Below are 22,585 nucleotides of genomic sequence, written 5' to 3'. Positions count from 1 at the left end.
CGAGGATGTAATAGAATCTTCTTCAGCCTCCCCCCCCCCCTTTTTTTTTAGTGAAAAGATGGTGGATCTCATTAACTCTCTGGCAAATCTGCCACCCTCTTCTCCCGACATAAAAGGAGAAAAATCCCCCCAAAAAAGGCACTTCAGTTGTAGATTTTTTCCTTTTCCTTTCTGCGATTTGGAGACTCAACGAACGAGAACCGAAGTCTAATAGTGTGCCACTCCTCTCCCATCTTTCCTGGGGAAGTCTTTGGAATGCATGCAGAAGGGGAAAAAAAAGGTTCTGGACAGGTTGGTTTCTCACCTCAGATGGAACTGAGCATTGTTTATTTTCAGAAAAAACAACGAGTGCAACCTATTAAAAAAGGATCATGCAAAGGCATAATATTAGCACAGGGCTTCTCCCGCGGGTACAACTTAATGAAACAAAACATGGACAAGCATTTGTGAGCAGACAACGCAGCAGTGAAACAAAACCAACCATCCTCAAGCATCTTACTAAACAGTCCCTAGATTATGCAAAAAAATAAATAAATGCCATTTTCCTGGTTTCTTGTCAGCTCTTGCCCTAGCGAAGAACCTGTCCTTCTCTGCCTTATGGCCACAGAAGAGAACATCCCTATTTAAAAACCCTTCAATGAATGTGATCAGCTAATACTTGTGAGTCCTCAGAAGAAGCAGTGATGGCATCAACAACTAACTATCTAGTACTCTTAACTCTCCCAACAGGGTGCAAATATGTAGGATTTTTAAAAACATGACACTGAACAATGGCATGGCTGAATCCATTTCTGTGATTAAGGAAGAAAAACAGAAAGAAGGTTGTAACGTGAGAGCTGATGACTGAGGCCATGAGCCAGAGATCTCATCTTCTAGATCTTAAGGGGAATGGATATAACCCTCATATTAACTAGTTTTCTCTCTTATAACATGATTTCCTCAGACAGAAGATTTCTCAGCAATCCGACTGGCAAATTAAGCCCAGGTTTACCTTCCATCGACCAATTACAAAACAGAGCACGCTAAATACAAGATACACCGTTGAGAAAATCATGTGCTATGACCAATGGCTGTACAGTATTTCAACAGTGGGGGAAGCACTTCTTCTCGAAAGATGCTAAATACGTCATCTAGTTTGACTCTTGGACATAGTGCTTGTTTTCTTCGCGGTAGTCAAAAGCATCACCTTCAAAAGGCAAGGGAGGAGGGTGGTTGTAGTACCCCATCAAGAAAATCCATAAGGTGCCGAGGGTCAGAATTGGCGTGACCAAAAGTAAACCAAGGTGGTCCACTGTGGCAGCAATGAGGTTCCAGTTGTCTTTCTCCTGCAAAGGAAAAATGTGTTAAAAACACAGGGTTGGAAGCATGCAAGAGGTCACAAAATGCTGTCTTCCAGACACACGGACGAGGAGAATCGTTCCTCTTGTTAACCTTCTCTTTCCCTGGTCAGGCCATGCAATCCACAGCGAGCAAACATATTAAGGAGTGTTACTACTGCTGGATTGCATAATAAATAACACAAAAAGAAAAGGTAGTTTTCACAGCTTGTCTGAGATGTCCCAGAACCGGATGCCAAAGAGGGCAGGGGTCCCTTTGGAAATCTTTTTTTTTTTGGAATAAGAATAAGAAACCAGAAGGAGAATGAATGGAAGGCAGAGGAAGAGAAAATGCTCAGTCTACCAGGTACAAACATGTCATTAGATCTCCCGCACCCCAGGAGAAAAATACGTGTTGAAAAGGAGGCTTTTGACACATCATGAGAAGCCAGGCCTTTCTGGAAAAGACAATGATGCTGGAAAAGGCTGAAGGCAGCAGGGAAAGAACACCAGATATGAGACTGACCAACTCCCTTAAAGAATCATAGAAATCATAGAAAAGTGAAGTTGGAAGGGGGCCTACGAGGCCATCAAGTCCAACCCCGTGCTCAAGGCAGGAATGCCCTCAAAGCAGATCTGCCAGGTGATTATCTTAGGTTTTTCTTGAATGCCTCCAGTGTTGGAGCACTCATCGCCTCTTGAAGTCACTGGTTCCATTGTCATACTGCTCTAACAGTTAGGAAGTTTTTCCTGATATTCAATCGAAATCTGGCTTCCTTTAACTTGAGCCCATTGTTGTGTGTCCTGCACTCTGGGATGATCGAGAACAGATCCTGCCCCTCCCCTGTAGGACAGCCTTTCAAATATTTGAAAAGTGCCATCCTATCACCCCTCAGTCTTCTTTTCTCAAGGCTTAACATGCCCAATTCTTTCAGCCTTTCCTCACAAAGCTTGCTTTCCAGTCCCCTGATCAGTTCACCCGGCCCTGGAGAGTTGGACTTGTTCAAGGTGGTAAGGTACAGTATTCCTTGACTATTTGTTTATCTGTCTCCAGCTGCAATCCTGTCTCCCGCTGCCCCCCACTTCCAATTTGTTTGGAAGCTCATCATCTGTTTTATGGGAAAAGACTGAACTAAAATAGGAATTGAGCCCCTCTGCCTTTTCTTTGTCCTCTGTTATCATTTTCCCATCTCCATTGCGGAGCTGTGCCACTCTGTCTTTTGTCTGTCTTTTGCTACTCACGTACCTGAAGAATGATTTTTTATTGCTTTTAATGTCTCTAGCTAACCTCAGCTCATTCTCAGCTTTTGCCCTCCTAAGACCATCCCTGCATTTCCTTGCTACTTGTCTGTACTCTTCCTTGGTGGCCTGGCCTTCTTTCCACTTCCTGTACATGTCCTTTTTTGGTTTTTAGGTCTTTCCTAAGCTTTTTGTGAAGCTACACTGGCCTTTTTTGCTGCCTCCCACCTTTTTTTTTCTTATTGGAATTGTTTGTAGTTGTGCCTTTAATTTTTTTTAAAAAAAGAAACTCCCACCCTTCTTGGGCTCCTTTTCTTGTTAGGAACTCCTGCCATGGGATCTTACTTATCCTTGTTCTGAGATTATTAAAACTGGCTTTTTAAAAATCTAGCAGAAGGTTGTGGCAGCAGTCTGCTTTCGTTTCCTTTGAAATCAAGAATTCTAGAACAATGTGGTCCCTCTCGCCGAGAGTACCCCTTCCTGCCACTTCCAACACCAAGTCATCTTTGTTGGTCAGAATCAAGTCAAGGATAGCAAACCCTCAAGTTTCTTTCTCCACTTTTTGTAGGAGAAAATGATCAGCCACACAAGCCAGGAATTTCTTGGAAGGGCCAGACTTAGCAGAATTTGCCTCCCAACATATACAGTGGTGCCTCACATTACGACATTAATTCGTTCCAGTGAAATTGTTGTAGAACGAAAACGTCATAATGTGAAAATAAAAAGCCCATTGAAACACACTGAAAACCCTTCAATGCATTCCAGTGGGCTGGAAACTCACCGTCCAGCGGATCCTCCATAGGGCGGCCATTTTCGGTGGCTGCCTTGTGAGGAATCCGTCCCAGAAAATAGCGGGGAGACATTTTATTTACCCAGCAGCCATTTTGAAACTGCCAATCAGCTTATTTATTTAATTATTTTTTTGGATTTTTACTCCGCCCCTCTAGACAATGTCTACTCAGCTGTCCGAAAATTGTCATATTGCGAAGAATCGGTTCCCGAAGCAGGGAACCAATCATCGCAAAGCGAAAAAACCTTATTCAGACCATCATTTTGCGATCGCAATTGCGATTGCAAAAAGATCGTCGTAATGCGGTTTCATTGTAATGTGGGGCAATCGTAAAGCGAGGCACCACTGTATCTGGATAATACAAATCTCCCATCACTACTACGTAGAGTTTTTTTTTTAACCCTGCAATTTGTTTTTCAAAGGTTTTGTCGGCTTCCTCTCTCTGATTGGGTGGTCCAGGCTTGAGTTTGCAAGAGCTGAGCAGGGCAGTTGAGGAGAAGACATCCTGGACATCTCTCATTCATGAGGTCCCCATACGTCGGGGGCAACTTGACAGCACACAACAACAGTAACTCCAGTTAAGGCAGTGATTCCCAACCTTAGGTCCCTAGATGTTCTTGGACTACAGCTCCCAGAAATCCTGGGCAGGAGAGCTAGTGGTGAAGGTTTCTGAGAGTTTTAGTCCAGGAACATTGGGGGACCCAAGGCTCGGAACCAGTGTGCTAGAAGAACCTAGAATGCATCAACAGTGTTGTGCTCACCTCATTATAGTCATTCTTGTCCCGCATGTGCTTCACAATGTAGTTGGCCCCTGTGATGGCTGGCTTGATCTCATTGTAGAGCTGTTCATCCCTGCCATCCATGCCATGGAGGTTTGGCCCTATAGAGCAAAAAGGAGGTAAGCCGTGAAGACAGTGCCCCACAGAGCAACAGAGGGTCATGTGAATGCAGAGGGAAGGCAAACCACCCTAAAGGAAATAGTGAGTGTCCCATCTTCAGGATCGGTATATGTCTAAAATGACCAAGGTCCCTTTGTTAGGCAGTCATTACACAAAAGAAGCAGACCATGCAACCAAGGGCTTATCTACCTGAGCTTTTATTGGAGAGGGCTCGGTCATGTGGGGTCACGTATGCCATTTGGGGTGATCCTTGTATCCAAATGGCATACCAGACCTCAAGTGAACCTGTTTGAGCCATCTCCTTCAGCTGGGAATTTCCTGCATCCTGAACTGACTTAAGAAGACAGCCATTTCATGATATTGGCAAATCGATCACTTCCTCTGCTCCTCCACAGAAGGAGCAGAGGAAGCGATTTATTTAAAAAGATGGTATTAGAGCAGTGCTGATGCGCTGCATCACTATGAAAAAAAATAGAAATAAAAAATGGAAAGCTTCCTCCTGGTTGTGTGAGGAAAAGGAGGGAGTGACAAGGGCTTTCCCTGCCTGCGGCTGAATCCCGCACTGGCTGGTACTGATGGAAACCCAAGCTACTAGACCAGAAGGCAAAAACCAAAACCGACTAGAGCCGGATATTCAGATACGAATATTCAGATAGGAACTTGTACCTCCTTTCTGTAATCAAGTGTTTGCTGCATGTCTAATCCTGTAAGCAAAACTGCAAATAGCTCTGTAATTTGTACTGTTTTTGGAATACTGCTGATTCCACTCTATGGTGGATTAAAAAAAACCTATTATCAAATTTTATCTGAAGATTTCTTCCACATGTCTGAGTTCGTATCTTCCCTTGGCCGTGAGACTCATTGAGTGACTTTGCACCAGTCACAGTCTTTTCGCCCGTCCTGCCTCACAGGGTTCATGTATGGGAATGAGAAGGGTCCAGTGTGGTACTCTCAGAAATGTCTTGATGGCTTGTTACGATGACTGCAACATGGACATTCAACCGAGCTCTTGTCGTTGATAGCCCCTGAGGGACGATTCCCCATCCATTAAAAAAAATCATCTCTTTCCAATGCCATCCAGCACAGCTGCTACTATTTCATCCTGTGACACTAGCAATCATTTCCTGCCCCCCACCCCACCCCAAAAAAAGAAAGCTCACTCGCAGGTGTGACCCGGCTGGCCAAACCATGTCTCTCAGACTGCTTCTCAAACATGAGTTCGCTCCGGGACTTGATGGTGAAATACTCTTCAGCCTTGACAATGTAGCCGACGGAGCTGCTGCGCCGGATCAGCAGCCCCTCCTGGGGGTCAGGATCGCTCACAGCTGGCCTGGACATGTGCAGGAGGCGAGGCAGAGTCTCGAGGAAGAGCTGTTGGGCAGAGTGGGATCATGTGGAAGGGTTAGGCGAAAGGAAGCCACCATCCTTAGTAGCAAATTCAAACATCTGACATCTCCATGCATTCATGTCGCAGATAATGCATCATAGAATAGTGAAGTTGGAAAGGGGCCTATGAGGCCATCAAGTCCAAACCCCCCCCCCCCCGCTTGATGCAGAAATGCAAATCAAAGGATATCTGCCAGGTGGTGGTCTAAATTTCTCTTGAATGCCTCCAGGGCTGGAGTGCTGACCACCTCCCAAAGTAATTGGTTCCATCGTTGTACTGCTCTAACACTTAGGAAGTTTTTCCTGAGATTCAACCGAAATCTGGCTTCCTTTAATTTGAGCCCATTGTTGCGTGTCCTGCACTCTGGGATGACCGAGAACAGATCCTGCCCCTCCTCCGTAGGACAGCCTTCCAAGTCTTTGAAGAGTGCTCTCCCATCACCCCTCTCTCTTCTTTTCTCAAGGCTAAACCTGCCCAGTTCTTTCAGTCTTTCCTCCTAGAGCTTGGTTTCCAACCCACGATCGCCCTCGGTGCCCTCCTCAGAACTTCTTCCAGTTTGTCATCATCCTTCTTGAAGCGTAGTGTCCAGAACCGGACACAATACATTGTGAGAAGAAGGAATTCTTAAATGCTGAAAACATCCGATTTTCCTAACAGGGGTGATTTCTACCTCCCACCGTTCGGCAGGGATGGGCACTACGGTTGTGGGACTGGCTGTCAAGTTGGACCTAAGTCACCCTGGCAACTCAAGAATTCTTAGAACTGCACAGGTGGAAGGGACCCTGTGGGGTCATCAAGCCCAACCCCTCACAAGGAGACCCATTGGGGAATTGAACTCCCAACGTCTGCTTCTGCAGCCAGATGCCTAAACCACTATGCTAACCACAAGTTCCTTTCTCCGCCTAAAGATGCTTATCCTTCCTTGTTGGTCTCTGTCACATACCCTTCTCCCCGATACCGATGGCAGTGACTTCCCTTTGTCTTGACCATTGAGCTAATGGTCTCTTTAAAACATCATGGGAATAAATTTGTTTCCTTTCATCATCTTCACTTACTTTGTCTCTTCCTCTTTTGCTGCCACCAACCTTTAGCTGCTCATGTCCATGTGTATTTTTGCTCCCTTACTCAGGCCCTGATAACGCCATTCACATAGCCAGACCTCAGGCACTGAGTCCCACTCAGTTAGAATAGAACAAATACGGTTGTATTAAAAGAACACGGTTAAAAAGAATGTTGTTTATTCCTAGGCTTTAAATTTATTCAGTCCTTGATCACCCCTCCTCATATAATTTGTCTTCTAGCCAATCAAAACTATTCCTACCAACTTTAATTTCTCCTCATTCACCCGCTTCAATCACATGCCTCTGTGTGTGTGTTTTGTGTTGTCAAGTTCGAAGTAACTTACAGTGACCCTAATAGGGATTTCAAGGTGAGCAAGATATTTAAGGAGTCATTTTCCCAGGCCTGCTCTCCCATGACTGAGCGGGGATTCGAACCCCATTCTCCGGTGTCCTAGTCCTTCACTCTATCCATGACATCACACTGGGATCTTCCTGTGCTTACCAAACTATAGAAACAACACATTCAAACATAACTGGGCATGATAGCCTCCCCTCCAAATATTAACCAATACTGACCCTGCTTAACTTCCAAAATTAGGCGAGATCCATGTTTTCAGGAACGTAACGGTCACTCGAAAGCGGTGGTCCCCAGATGCTCTTGGACTACAACTCCCAGAAATCCTGGCTCATGGTAAAGGCTTCTGGGAGTTTTAGTCCAAAAGCATCTCAGGGTCCGAGGTTGGCAAGGGCTGCTCTAAAGGAAAACCCCAGCATTACGAATCCCAACAGACACAATCAGGATGTTAGGTTTTGAAAACTATTCCCCTGGAAAAGGTGTCACGACACATATTTTTTCACTGCTTTATTTCAGTACCATTATTTCGGAGCGGAGGTTCCCATTTCATGACATCCTCCCCTTTGGGTCCCCTCTTTGGGCCTTACCTCTTTGGTCCAGCTGGACAGGATGTGGGTGCTGGGGGTGCGGAAGTGGATGTTGAGTTCCACCACGCAAAGGACCACCACGGCGGTGACCAACAGCATAACAAAGAGCAGGTACCTGCCAGAGTGGAGGGCGGGTAGGTCAGAGCATTCAGAGGGTCCCACGTGAGGCTGCTATAGGTTGCTAAAGGGTTAGGAGGAGCAAATCCACAAGGGCTAAAAATCATGGATGGTCAAATCTGTGATGTGGAACCAGGGATTCCCCCAGGCAAAGTTCTAGGACTTTTTGAGTAGGAGGGATCACAGCATCCTTGGAAGAGAAGCTAGTTTCCCAAGAACAGTATTTCAAAGTATGTGTAACGGTTTGGGCTTGAATGGGGAATTAAAAATCATCAAGGCCTGTCCTCATTGGTTGATATGGACTGAAGCCATTGAATGCATACTTTGGATTCTTACGAACAGGAAGTTGGCTGTGGGGAATGTTGTAATCGGCACCTCTCCTTACTAGTTTGCCATGACGCAGTGATCAGCATTTCAGGAGCTCTTTCAGACTTCCCATCGCTTGCACTTTAGCTGGCTTTCTGGAAGCTGAGCCATGGCAACTGGACTTCTTTCTTATTCAGTTGCAATTTTTCGCTGCTCATCCAAGTACAGTGGTGCCCCGCAAGACGATGTTAATCCGTTCCATTGAAATCGCTGTTTACCGAAAACATCATCTTGCGAAAAGCGTTTCCCCATTGGAATGCATTGAAATCAGTTTAGTGCATTCCAGTGGGGGAAATAATCGTCGTTTTGTGAAGATCGCCCATAGAGAAGCCATTTTGCGAAGCCACCGATCAGCTGTTTAAATTGTCATCTTGCAATGCATCGGTCCCGGGGAAAAAAATCCCATCTTACGAAGCACAGACCGAAACATTGTCCAGCGAAAATCGCCCATAGGAAACACTGTTTTGCGAAGCGCAATGGTGATCGCAAAAACTCATTGTCATGCAGATTCGTTGTTTTGTAGGGTAATCGTCTAGCGGGGCACCACTGTAGCTCCTTCAGTCTTGGATCGCTACTGCAACATTTCAACCTAACAAGTAAGAAGTCCAGTTGCCATAACTCAACTTCCAGATAACCTCACCTGGATGACTGAGAATCTTTCACAGATCTATTAGCTTGCTTTGTTTTGTGATTGGTCCTCAGGAGGTAAACAAAGGCTTAATTTGCATCCGGCGTGCTCAGGCATGAAGCTCGGAGGAGACTGTGTGGCTGAAAATACTAGCATCTTTTCCTCCTGTTAGTGACATGCTAACTACAAGGTCTGTTTTGACCTTTAGCTTTTTGACTCACGGAAGGCCCTTCCATTTTAACAGAAATAACCAGTAAAAATAGTCAGGTCAGGGAGGAACCGAACATAGGCTTAAAAATACGATAACTGAGAGCCAAAATTAAAAAGAGAAAAAAGAAAAAATGAAAAAATGAAAAACAAAAGGAATTTTTGCAAATTATTTTGTGCAATAGCGAAGCTTAAAAGCCATTGCTTGTGAGTTCTCAACCTGTGGACAGAATGTGAAGAGCTCTCTAATGGTGCAGCTACACTAGCAGCATGGGGCAAGTTAGTGTGGGCCCCTTGGGAACAGTCAGGTTTGATTAGAACAATCTAATCAAGCCTGACCTTTCACATGGCAATGGCTCCTGCCTATATTTGTAATGTGGCTTAATAAGTAAGCCACTTCAGGATTTTGGCAAATGAATCACTTCCCTGTTTGGCAGGGGATAGGGGATTTTTAAAAAACTATATGTAGGCTAAAGCTGATGCACTACTTCAAGTTCAAATAAAGTTAAAATCTTTCCTTTACCTTCTCTTAAATGGCCAGTTGGGAAACCACCTGCAGCCAAAACCACTGATGTGGTTTGGGCTATGGGTTGTTTCTCAACCATCTCTTTAAGACAAGGAAAAGAAAATCTGTATTTTTTTATAACTGATGCACTGCATCAATGATAGTCTATAGACAGTCCAAAAAAACCCCTTACTTCCTCTGCTCTCTGCTGAGCAGGGGAAGTGATTAATTTGCCACTATCCTGAAGTGGCTCACTCGTAAGTCATTTTACAGCATAGGCAAATGTAAACTCGAAGTTTTGCTTTGGATTTTTCCAGTGATCACACATGCTGGAACTGATCCAAACCAGGACACTCCTAGATACACTAAAAAAAAAAAGGGAGAAACTTCTTGAGAGAGGCCAGAAAGTGTGGGTCAGAATGCTCGATGTGGGGGGCTGGTGCAAAGACATTCTCTGATTTGCCATCTTTAAGAGTACATCTCTGCAGTGCTCCAAACAGTGTGCTGAATGCTTGTGTAATTAAACTCTAAGACAACAAATTTGCAACACAGATGCCTCCACACCTGGAAAAGCTGTAGACCATGTCCCCCCTCAGCTACCAGAAGGACTTTCTTTTACTACTGAACAGACCAACATTTGGACCTACAACAAGCAAAACATTAGTAATATTCCTTGATTTAAGCCTGTTTCTGAAACGCATGTGTGTACTCATGGAAGACCTCTTTGGTTTTCAGGAGAGCTGGACAGGCCAACGCTATGTAGAGGCATCCTCTTTTAAGGCAAATAACCTCCCAAAGAGCCATGATGTCCTAAATGCTTATCAAACGGCTCAACTCTCCTGCTCTCCTGGTGGGAATGGGACCTACCTGGAAGTTGGGCCCATTTTTGGCCAGAGTAAGACTTACTTGCCAATGAGTGGGATAGCAAAGGAAGTGGCTGGCAGGCGCTGGGAGATCAGGAGCAGGAAGACAGACTGAGCCAGCAGGATGGAGATCACCAGAGTAACCTTCTCTCCACCTGGAAGACACAACGGCATGACACGGTCTCTCTGGGGCCTCACCTGCTTACAAAAGACAATTCCCTGGCTTATCCTTTGTATGTTCTGGATTCTCCTTAAAGAAATGACTGGACAAAGGGTCCCTATTCTAGCCCTAGAAGCTTCGTTAGGAGGAAGTACAAGGGATGTGGTGGTGCTGCGGGTTAAACCACAGAAGCCTCTGTGCTGCAAGGTTGGAAGAACAAGCAGTGGTAAGATCGAATCCACGTGACAGAGGGAGCTCCCGTCGCTTGTCCCGGCTCCTGCCAACCTAACGGTTTGAACGCATGTAAAAATGTGAGTCGATAAATAGGTACCATATCGGTGGGAAAGGTCACGGCGTTCCGTGTCTACTTGCGCTGGCCACGTGACCACGGAAACTGTCTTCGGGCAAACGCTGGCTGTACGGCTTGGAGATGGGGATGAGCACCACATCCTAGAGTCGGACACGACTGGACTAAACGTCAAGGGGAACCTTTACCTTTACCTAGGCAATTTCGCCAAGGGTGCCCAGAGGATGGAGCTTGGGGGTGGATTATTTGTGAGAGGCTGCATGGAATATGAGTGGGATGATGAACAAATTAGAGTTGAATGTGTTCTCAAAGACTTTCATGGCCAGGATCCGATGGTTCTTGTTGTTTTTTGGGCTGTTTGGCCATGTTCTGGAGGTTTTTCTTCCTAACGTTTCACCAGTATCTGTGGCCAGCATCTGTTCTCTGGTGTCGTGTGTGGGATAGTTGAGTATTTGCAGTTGTGTACTCAGCTATCCCCCCTCATGGATTGCTGCCTTGTTGTGGCGAAGGGGCTTGAGTAACTCAGAGAAACTATGGGCTATGACGTGCAGGGACACCCAAGACGGACAGGACATAGTGGAGAGTTCCGACTAAACGCAATCCACCTGGAGTAGGAAATGGCAATGCCACTCCAGTATCTTTGCCAAGAATGCCCCATGATCAGAAACAAAAGGCTAAAAGATACGATGTATCTCCCTCTCTCTTCTTTTCTTATTCTATCCCATCTTGGTACTTCTTTCTTAAATTAATTGTCTTAATATTGCAATTGTATTTATATGATTATATATTTTATATTGATTTATTTTATGTTGCAAGCCACCCCGAGTAGACATGGTCTAGAGGGGCGGGGGTATAAATTTAATAAATAAATAAATAAATAAAATAAATAAGACGTTGGAATATGAGCCTCTCATGTTGGAAGATATGGAGGTAATGACAGATTTTATTTTCCTGGGCTCCATGATCACTGTAGAGGGTGACAGCAGCCATGAAATTAAAAGACGCCTGCTTCTTGGGAGCGATGACAAACCTAGACAGCATCTTAAAAAGCAGAGACGTCACCTTGCCGACAAAGGTCAGCATCGTCAAAGCTATGGTTTTCCCAGTAGCGATGTATGGAAGTGAGAGCTGGACCATCAAGAAGGCTGACCACCGAAGAATTGATGCTTTTGAATTGTGGTGCTGGAGGAGGCTCTTGAGAGTCCCCTAGACTGCAAAGAGAACAAACCTATCCATTTTGAAAGAAATCAACCCTGAGTGCTCACTGGAAGGACAGATCCTGAAGCTGAGGCTCCAATCCTTTGGCCATCTCATGAGAAGAGAAGACTCCTTGGAAAAGACCTTGATGTTAGGAAAGTGTGATGGCAAGAGGAGAAGGGGACGACCGAGGACGAGATGGCTGGAAAGGGTCATTGAAGCGACCAGCATGAATCTGACACAATTCCGGGAGGCAGTAGAAGACAGGAGGGTCTGGAGTGCTCTGGTCCATGTGGTCACAAAGAGTCGGACCTGACTGAATGACTAAACAACAACAAAAACTCAACTATCCCACACACGACACCAGAACACAGGCAGAGTTCTAACTCCTGTCCTCTGAAGATGCCGGCCACAGAGACTTGCGAAACGTTAGGAAGAAAAACCTCAAGAACATGGCCAAACATAAGTAAATAAATAAATAAAATAGGTGAAAACAAAATTTAAAAAAAGGCGTGGTACCTTAAAGACAATTTTATTTATTTATAAATATATATTTATATTATATTTATATATTTATATACATGTGTGTGTGTGAACTTTCTCGGACAAGTCCCCTTCATCAGACATAAGAGAAGGAGATATTTAAAAAATTAAAAACTTTGCTCACAGTCAGCTGGCAGGTAGAAGACCAGGATGGTCATGAAGGCGATGAGGATGCAGGGGGTGATGATGTTGATGATGTAGAAGAGGGGCTTGCGCTTGATGATGAGGTAGAAGGTGATGTCTTGGTACTTGTTACTTTCACGAGGGACGCTGGGGTCAACGTTTTTCCGGGCTGGTCTGTGAATGATCTCCCATTCGCCATTCTCTGGGTGGGAGAGAGAGAGAGAGAGAGAGAGAGAGAGAGAGAGAGAGAGAAGGTCCGGAGGAGGCCGTGGTAGATCAAAGGCCAGTGGAGAGGGGTCTGTCTCCATTATCCCAAGGCATCCACCCTCTGTGTCTGTCACTGAGCTTGAAAAAGTTACTTTTCTGGACTACAGTTCTCAGAATCTCCTAATCAGCATGGCCAAGCTTTCATCCCTTGCCCTAGCGATGTAGAAAAATGTTTCAGTTTGGGGCATGGGAAGTGGAGAGAACATGGAGCTACAGTGGCGAGTTTGTTCATCCATAAGAGGAATAGAAAGAAAGATTGCTGAGTGACTTATTCTCATTGATTTAGGCTGCCTTGTCAGGGTAAGAGGACAGGCTGAGGAATTTTAAAGTCTCTTGAGAATCTGTGCCTTCAGTGAGGATTCCCCTCTCGTGCCTGGTTCAAGGTGTCTACAATTTGTGTGCAGTGTTTTCCAGTGTTCTTTCCCTTTAAGAAACCAAGCGCAGGCACGCATGGCAAGCACAGGACTTCCTGATTGCTAAAGAACATGCAAAGAACCCATCCAGTGCTTCATGTTCTTTGGGAAAAAAAAGGACCAGACAATGCAGCAAGACATTATTCCCCCTCCCATTAATACTATGGTTTTCCCTCCAAAACCTTCTTCACTGCAAGCCACCACCAAACCCATCTCTGTGCTCTTGCCCACAGCTACCGGTGAAGGCTGCCGGTTCAATGACGATCCATTCCACCAGAAACCTCTTCTTGGGACCGCCATTTTCCTTTGGCACCTCCTCGTCTATCTTGACCTGCATGTCGATCTCGTTGGCGTTGTACATCAGCGACCTGATAATGGCATGAAGAAACCCGTTGACCACTTGCTATAAAGTCCCTTTTGCAGAATTCTCTAAAAATGCATGATACGCTCCCATTTTTGTCAAACTTTTAAGCTTTGGCCAAATAGGGCTAAAACTGCATGTATACCAAAGGTTGACCCACTGGCTTGAGGGCCTGGATAGACAGCTTTTTCCATGGATCCCATCTAGAGTGATGGGGTTTTCATGAGGTCACCTGTATTGACTTGAAAGACCTCAAAAGAGTCTCCCATCTCATTGCTGAAAACATGCTTATGATTGTGTGACACGTCAGTTAAAGCTAGCAAAGCTGATGCCCATAGCTTAGAACAGCAGTTCTGAACCTTGAGTCACTAGGATGTTCTTGGGCTAAGACTCCCAGAAACCTTCACCACTAGCTGTACTGGCCAGGATTTCTGGGAGCTACAGAGCAAGAACAGCTGAGGACCCAAAGTTGAGGACCAGTGGCTTAGAAGATTTCCTTTTTTTGGACTCCCAGATGCCCTCAGATAGCATGGCTGTAGAAATGTTTTTGAGCTCTACTAGTATGTTATCATGGCTTTTAGATTTTTTTAATGAACCAAGACAGTCACTTGTGCCTTTTGTATTTATTTATTTATTTATTTATTTATTTATTTATTTATTTATTTATTTATTTATTTATTTATTTATACCCTGCCTATCTTGTCATTGTGACCACTCTAGGCGGCTTACAAAACAAATATAAAACAGATATATATATACGTAGTTTAACACGATTGGAAAAATTTCTACAAGATGGGAAGAACAGAATAAATCATAATAGAAAAAGAGGGGGAAGAGAATTAGGAATTAGGAATATTTTGCTTCATTCCTCAACCTCGGCTACTCTCTTGAACGTTTTGTCAGCTATATCATAGACGCCCAAGCCTTTACTTGGGCCAGTTTGCCCATCATTGTGCAAAATGAAAGGTAGAACCCATGTTTTGCATGGGCAACCCGTCAGAGTCAAGTCCCTCCATTTCCCCTGGCTCAGGAGGGAATCAAACTCCCAACCAGCTACTTCAACCATTGAGCTATTGGCTCGTCCCACAGATAACCCCTCTGTGTCCTTCCTTCTATCCTTCCTTCCCGTCACCGGTAAATGACACCCCACCCGCAGTTACAGAGGCTTGCTACCCATTTCTAGAGAGCTGCACGTCTCTCTCTAATCAGAGGACACCCCTGTTGGCCACCACCCAAAGGCAATGATGGCCGGACAAGGAAAGGTGGGAATGCAGTGGACCCAATGCCCATTGCACATGGCCAAGAAACAAGCCAAAGAAGGGCTGGCAGCCATTCCTTACGTGAACTTCAGCGTGCAGTTCTGCCAGTCAAATGGGAAGAAGTTGACGTTGATGGGGCAGGCGCTGCGGAAGATGGCGGGCGGCAGCCAGTAGACCCAGCCGGTGCTGTACACCAGGATGTTGGCGTTGTACGTGATCTCAAAATTGCCGTCGTTGCTGAGAAGGCAGAGGAAGCCACATTGGTGAACGGCGTCATTATCCCTACTAGAAGGTTCCTCCAGGAAGGAGAAACTAGAGACCCACTTCCAACCTGGCCAGGGCAACGAACGGGCAGACCAGAGGAAGGTGGCAGGATCTCAGGACCAGAGGAGAAAGCTTGCCCTTCTTCCCGTGGTTGGAAAGGAAGAGGGATGTCCATCAGAGCCAAGAGCTCAGCTTGAGATCATCATAAAGGGATTGCCTCCTACATGAAAGGTCTCCTGGTGAGCAGCAGACTCCTCAGGAAGGCCACGGCTGCCAGTCAGAGCTGTCGATATTAGACTCAATGGGCCGAGGGAGTGGATACAGGATAAGGCACCTTCTTAGAATCCAGTGTCTAGATGTCTAATCTAGTTTTTGCTCCCATTTTCCAACTTCAGAACTCCCCTGCAATTATGCAGTTTGTTTCTAACTGCTCACTAGAAAGACATGGATGGGGACGCGAATCGCGGGATTTGCGGTCCAGTGGGACTTTAGTTTCACCTGAAATTTGACTTGGACTAGGCTCAGGTTCCCCACCTCCACCATGACCTGGACTCAATTGGTGACTTGCATTTAATAGGGACTTGGGACTCGGGACTTGGCGCCAAAGACGCTGACTCGGGACTTGGACCCAAAGTCATGTTAAGAAAGGAAAGGAGCCTTCTAAAGGCAGCCTCCTTATATTTACCAAAACTGGATTGCCAACAGGCGAGCAGGGGGGGAAAACCAGTGTTGCCTGCTCTCCTTTCTTTAACAGCAGCTAGGAGTCTTCCAATGGAGTCTTCCAATGAAGATGTTCATGGCATGGACATGATCATCGGTTGTTGGGCACAGAGGCAACCACTGATAAAAGCAGAGGAGAAACGGAGCCCAGCAGAACGGCAGGTGACTCTCAAAAAGGCCGAGCTCAAACCTTACTTGTTCTCCAAGACAATCTGAGGCAGCCACAACATTTCCGGCCGGAGACGGAGGACCCAAATGCCACCAAATTCAGACTTGTTCCACTGCAGCCTGTAGTCTGTCCATCCCTGTGGATAACCATGAGGATGTGACGTTCAGAGTCTCCACTGTCTACATGGATAGATAGTGTTGCCTAATGGTGCGTGGAGTGTTCTCAGCGTTGGGGGATAAAACTTGCCAATTTTTGGTTTCACTAGATGCTGGATAATGACAGTTGGCTCAGGAAGCCAATTCTTGTCTCCAGACCCCACTGAGGGCCACGATGCTGCCAGAAATAGCCATTTAAAACCATTAAAAGCCTGCTCGTATATCCATGTCGGTCCTGTTATGCTACTTACATAGTCAATTCTGAGCCAGTCCTTCTTATTGCTCTTTCTCAGCTTTGAGAGACCAGGTGCCTTTGGGAGTCCCTCCCGGATGCCTAAGCTGAAAACCGCTGCTCCAGAGGGCCTCCTAAAAATGGCCAAAAGCCATGGAGGGGGTTCATTTGGGGCTTTGGAGGACCCCAAAAATACTCCTGAAGAGCTACATGGAGTCCACGGAGGGTGAGTCGCTCGCCCACGCTGTGGATAAACCTGGAACACGGACATGTTTCTATAAACTACAATTCCTAGCAAAGTTGATATCGATTAAGTCATCAGGCTTCTACTGTGATGGCTACATTGCTCATTTCAGATCCAGGGAAGAGGAAGGTGGAGGGAGAGAAAGGATGGCAAGTGTAGAGAATTCCTTTAAGAAGGAAACAACAATGCCCATTGTCCTTTTAAACTCCCTCACTCAAGTTCCTTCCTGGTGGCAGTCTTAGGAAGCTGAGGGAACTTCCTCATGGTGGTTGTAGGGTGGAAAAGGGGGGGGGGATGGAGGCCTCGCTCTGCAGACAGCCACTGCCTGGCCAGAAGCTCCTTTGTCCTGCCTGTATCATGGGGTTGCTGTTTGCATTTCCCCATTGATGAGAAATTGTGTTTTCTCAGAGAACTGGAAATGCTCACGTCAGGGTCAACACACTTTTCTAAATTGCACTCTTTGATGTGAACCTCTTGTCCTCCCATGAGACACACATATGAGTGTATGTTGTGCTACTTACATGATCAATCCAAACATTGGTGGTGAGAGTTTCGTCAGCTTCTTTCTGCAAAAACAGTCAGGGGAGGAGGAAAGTGGTCAGTCCCTAAACTTCTTGAATAAGGAGAACATCCGAAGCAAAACAGTCTATGCTTCAGCACTGGCATTATGTGCTTTTTTTGGGGGGGGGGGAGGTTGATATAGGGCCACACACATTTTGTTTTAAGGGTGATGGATGATGGCGGGGTTAAAATGTAGAAGGAATCTTTAAACCTGGGATAGAAATCTAGGGGCTCGCCAGGTGTGGTTGAGCTGCATATCAGCCATCACACTGGAAATGTTGACAACAGCAGTTGATGGGGCTTGTAGTCCAGGTTCTAGGGGTCCACATGTTCTTCATTTTTACTTTAAAAGGGGGGTTAGAAGATAAGATTTGGATGCAGGAGGTTGGAAAAGAACTTTTGCAAAGTTTGCACCAGAGACCGGGAAAGCTTCCAACTGATGTCTTTTCCCCTCTTTCTCTCTCTGTGTGTGTTTTCTTTTTTAAAAGCACAAGAGAGCTTCAGACCAGGCACGCCGATGGGCTGGTTTTGATTCATAGTCTTGAAACTCCATAAATAGACATGGGTTGCTAATGGGCCAGGAAAGAATGACAGGGGTGTGTGTGCGGAAGGGAGGGTTATTGCCTGCCTGTGTCTTCACAGCAGCTGGAGACGCAGACTTCAGCTAGCGGGTGGGTCTCTTTCTGGTCCAAAGATGGACATTTGGGGCAGGCCGATGGCCAAAAGATCAAAAGCTTGGTGACACAGAACAGTTCCGAAGCTGGCAGCTGTTTCCCCAGAGGCATTTTGCAAAACGAAGGCCTGGGGCCAAACAAGAAAGGAATCCCTCTCTTTTGAACCCATCACCCACACCCCTACACACACTCACACCCTTGTGAGGGTTTCCATCAAAGAATCAGATAGTTATGGGGGTTAGAGTGCCGGGCCAAGGGCTGGGATAGACCTCTCTATCTCTGGGTCAAGGAAGGGATGGGGGGCTCCCTGTTGACGGCCTCACCAGGGATATCAGGTTGGAGAGCGTCAGGGCCAGGTAGACCGTTACTGTCTCATCTTTGGAAACCACCGGCCGCAGGTTCTTGTTGTAGCCTTTCTCCTCGAAGAGGTATTTCATCAGTTTTTCTTCCATGTTCATCCCAAGGGTACCTGGGGGAACAGGAAGATAAAGAGGGTGGAGGTGGTGCTGCTGAGCTGACCTGCTCTTTGCAAAGCCAACAAAACCGAGCAACGAACAGTTCTGGAAGCTGGCCTGAAAAGCTGGTCCATCTGTAGAACCTGGCCGTGTCCTGTGTCAGGTTCCCAAGCTAGCTCACTATCATACTGTGAGCGGTCTGGAGTCCCCTTATTAGGAGAAAGGCGGCCTGTAAATTAATAAAATAAAATAAAAATATTGCCCATTTTGGCTGCATGAGCCAAGCAAAAGGAAGCCAGATTTCGGTTGACTATCAGGAAAAACTTCCTAACTGTTAGAGCAGTACGACAGTGGAACCCCTGACCTCAGGAGTTGGTGAGTGCTCCAACGCTGGAGGCATTCAAAAGAAAACTGGACCACCCTCTGTCAGATCTGCTTTGACCTTGAGCAGGGGGTTGGACTGGATGGCCTTACAGGCCCCTTCCAACTTCACTCTTTTATGATTCTATGATTCTCTGGTGTTCCCGGCAGGAGTCTTTCCTGTCCCTCTCCAGAGATGCCTGGGATGGACCCTGGAACTTTCTCAGAACTTGGCAGTAACTGCTTATAAGTAACCAATTACTTAGTAATTCTTTTTCTGGTAACAAGCAATATGATTAGTCATTGCACTTTTACTTTTAGGTGTGGTATCTAACACCTAGTTACTTTCAAAGGTTATTTTTTTGGAAGACACTTTAAAACTATTTTAACAGCCATTCTTCAGGTTCAAACTAGGTGAAATCTCTGAGTCATCATTCCCTGGGACATATTTATCCATTATTTATTTAAAATATCTCTTCCCCCCCCCCCCCATGTCTTCCGTAAAAGGACCCAAGGGTGGCTTACATCATGAAAAAGACAATATTTAAAAGCGAAAACCCGTAAGTATGCCACTATTACCAGAGAATTAAATAAGTATCCTATTTAAAATAGTAATTAAAATCAATATTAAAAACACATTTAAAAGGAACAGCGCACAACAATCCAATTTCTTATGTTCTCACCAGTCACTGAGGAAAAATCTGTCTGAAGGGAAAGGTCTTCTTTGGAGAACATCAGTAAAGATAGGGCCAGGCTGGCCTCCAGTGGGAGGGAGTTCCACAGTCTGGAAGCAGCAACCCACAAGTCCTCACCAGGTGGTGGGACTGAGAGAAATTCAGTCTCTTGATGATCTTAATGCCTGAGCAGGCTCACAGCGGGAGATATGGTCTTTTTAAAGATAGCTTGGATTTAAGCTGTTAAGGATTTTATAGGCTAACATAAACCTATGTTGCTCAAGAATCAACAAGTGTGCACCTGAACAAATATGTTGTTGTTACAGAGCTCGGTAAGCAATGACAACAAGAGAATGCCAAAGAGTACAGTGACTCTTGGAGGACTTCATTGATCCCCTATTTATGCAAAGTGACACTCAAGATTTGCAACAAAGATTTTATACAGAGCAAGGAAGGCCAGATGTTTAAGCTAGTTTCGGAAAAGGAAGACACACTAGAGATCATATTGCATATATACATCAACTAAGGAAGCATAGTGAAGAATTTTAGAAGAAAAAACTGTATATGCTTTATAGATTACAGTGAAGCCTCTAGAGGACTGTGTAGATCAGAATTAAAGAAATGAGTGCGGCACATCATTTGTTTGTCTTGATGTGTGACCTACACTCAAGACAAGAGGTTACAGCCGAAACAGATTATGGTGAAACAGAACGGCTTCCCATTGGCAAAAAAAATGCCATACAGAAAGCTGAATGAGATTTAGATGAAGGAAAAGTGGAAACTGGCAGAAGAAAAATGAAGGATTTAAAATATGCAAATGACACCATGCTACTGGCAGAAAATAGTAAAGGCTTGAAATGACTACTGAGAAAGGTTTAAGAAGAAAACACAAAAACAGGATTGCAGCTGAACAGTAAGAAGACAAAAATTCAGAAATGGCTCGCGAAGATTACGAACCTGTAATGATGACAGGAGACGCTGAAGCTGCTAAGCTTTTTTTTTCATATGATTGAGTCTCAGACAGGGACTGCATCGAAGGAATTGAACGAAGAGTCAGACTTGGAAAGACAGCAATGAAGGAATAAGAAAAACTATTGAAGTATAGGGAGGGGTTTTTTTGAGACGAAGACCAAGATCATCCTTATACCCAAGAAAGCTGGCGGGGGGAAAATGAGTTCATTTAAAATGAAGTCTTGAAGGAGAGGTGTTATGAATACCGTGGACGGCCAGAAAGGCAGACAAAGGATTGCTAGAACAAATCCAACCTGAACTCTCACTAGAAGCTAAAATGACTAACACGGGGTTATTGTACTTTGGACGTAGCACAAGAAGACAAAATCTATTGGAACAGAATTAATGCTTGGAGAAATGAAAAGCAGTAAGAAGAGAGGAAAACAAGAGATGGGTTAACTCAATAAAGGAAGCCACAACCTTTTGTTCGGAAGCCCTGAGCAGGGCTATCAAAGATATGACCTTTGGAGGTCATTCATTCATACCGTTGTCACAAGTCGGAACTGACAATGATTTCTTCATATCCAACACCCCGCAACGACATTTCCCTGCACATGGAGAAGTAGCCTCACTAACACCCTGCATTTTAACAATCTTATATTTTATGCTGGATTGTAATGCCCTTGTTCATCATCTCTGTGAGCTTTATGCCAACAATAGTAAATAAGAAGCCTTTCTGGTGACCCGGGATAAAGAATCTACAGGATGGAATCGTGGGGATCTCAGAAAGAGGCGCTTTTTAATTTTGGGTTGGAATCACATGCACGCACACTCATGCACGCAAGCAAAAACACATGCTTTCTGGAGGTCATCAATTTTCGCTACTTAGGGCTACTGTCTCTCCCTTCTAAGGGCTTGATCTGAGCTGAGGTTTGATTTCTCTCCAAATGTGTGAAGACGAAAAGCAAGAAGAAAATACAAATATGGGTTTCGAGCACATCCAGATGATGTCTGGATGAAAAGCACGTTTGAAGAGAGGGCTATTAGAGATGTCTATAAGGTAGCATTTAAAAGCTTCTGCTCATGTTCAGCTCCAGACCTTTGTCCTTCTGAAGCACCTGGTGGTAGCTCTCCTGCTTCTCCCAGGTGGGTCAGAAGCATCCTTACCTGACAGGGCAAAAACCCCAAGCAGGATGAGGCTCAGCGTCCATCTTTCCATGTTGGTGCCGGGGTGTCCGGCGCAAGTGGCTTTGTCCGGCTCCCCTCTTTGTCCAGCTCTCCAATGGCCACGGGCCGAAACAGTAGGAAGTCTGAGCTGAGGCCGTCTCTAGGGAATGTGGACCGACAGCGGCAGCTGCGAGGCCAAAAGGCAAAGGAGGGAAATAGCAACCGGATCCGAGAATGAGAGTCGGCCACGCGATCCCTTCCGGCCGTTCTGAGCCAAGAAGAATTCCTCCTTCGGGTGGCAGCTTCTGGTGCCCGGTGCAGCCGGCCGGTCAGAAGAAAGCAGAGCACAAGGGCACAGAGCCAGGCGTTGGTTACGAGCAGTGTCTGCGGCCAAAGCAAATGTTCACCTATACGTACATGGAGGATGCAGGCAAGCATTCACACATGTGCACCACAGGAGGGGACCAAAGCAGGCAAGATTCGACTGGCTGAGCCTAACTGGGGTGCAGCCGCCGCATGTTTACCCAGACTGATGAGCCCTCGCTGACTTTGGGTGCATTAAAGACAAAAAGCCCTTCTCTGGCCAGACAGAAGGCTGTGGTCGAGATAGATCATGTCCCCAGATAATGTTGTCAACGTCCTTATTGATGCTGATGACAAACCACATTGACAAAGACTCTTCAGCACACCAGCGGTTGTGTTGTTGTCAGGTTGGGTGATGAGATGATGGAATGGCAAGCAATCATGGGATAATAATGATGCTATTATAATATTTGAACCGTAGGTGCCAAAATGCAGAGTTCTTTGCAAGAACTGGTCCTTGCAACCACGAGGTGGGAGGTCAAGACTGGAATAGAGATCTAGATTCGTGCAGAAGAACTTCTTCCCATGTATATCGTCTGAATCATTCAGATCTGCCAGGGAAAGGCTCTCCTCTGTGCTCCACCGTTGGGAGTGGTGCGCCATGCAGAGAACTGGGAGAAGGTTGTCTTGGCTGGGTTTGCCGAGT

The 22,585-nt window shown here is 45.6% G+C and overlaps 1 protein-coding gene across 1 annotated transcript; it reads right to left on the bottom strand.

The window, feature by feature from the left end:
• Positions 1-296: 296 nt before the first annotated feature.
• CHRND (cholinergic receptor nicotinic delta subunit) lies at positions 297-21,747 on the bottom strand. Its single transcript, XM_020811494.3, has 12 exons — positions 21,577-21,747; positions 18,293-18,438; positions 17,256-17,300; positions 16,130-16,239; positions 15,032-15,187; positions 13,568-13,698; positions 12,652-12,852; positions 10,364-10,475; positions 7,635-7,749; positions 5,405-5,615; positions 4,107-4,225; positions 297-1,325 (listed from the first exon to the last, which is right to left on the bottom strand). The coding sequence occupies exons 1-12, from the start codon at positions 21,626-21,628 to the stop codon at positions 1,131-1,133; spliced, it is 1,593 nt and encodes a 530-aa protein (XP_020667153.3). The 5' UTR covers positions 21,629-21,747; the 3' UTR covers positions 297-1,130.
• Between the last annotated feature and the right edge of the window lie 838 nt (positions 21,748-22,585).

Source organism: Pogona vitticeps, chromosome 3 (genome assembly GCF_051106095.1).
Source record: "Pogona vitticeps strain Pit_001003342236 chromosome 3, PviZW2.1, whole genome shotgun sequence".
Lineage (NCBI taxonomy): Eukaryota > Metazoa > Chordata > Lepidosauria > Squamata > Agamidae > Pogona > Pogona vitticeps.
This window is presented reverse-complemented; position numbering and strand designations above follow the sequence as displayed.

What these genes read in the sequence shown, in the direction of transcription:
- CHRND (XM_020811494.3), bottom strand. Translation starts at nt 21,628, where the DNA reads ATGGAAAGATGGACGCTGAGCCTCATCCTGCTTGGGGTTTTTGCCCTG. An exon ending in TGGGGTTTTTGCCCTGTCAG is followed by an intron (nt 18,439 to 21,576) that starts GTAAGGATGCTT and finishes CTGTTCCCCCAG; the next exon opens with GTACCCTTGGGATGAACATG. An exon ending in GCTATCCCACTCATTGGCAA is followed by an intron (nt 7,750 to 10,363) that starts GTAAGTCTTACT and finishes CCACTCTGGCAG; the next exon opens with GTACCTGCTCTTTGTTATGC.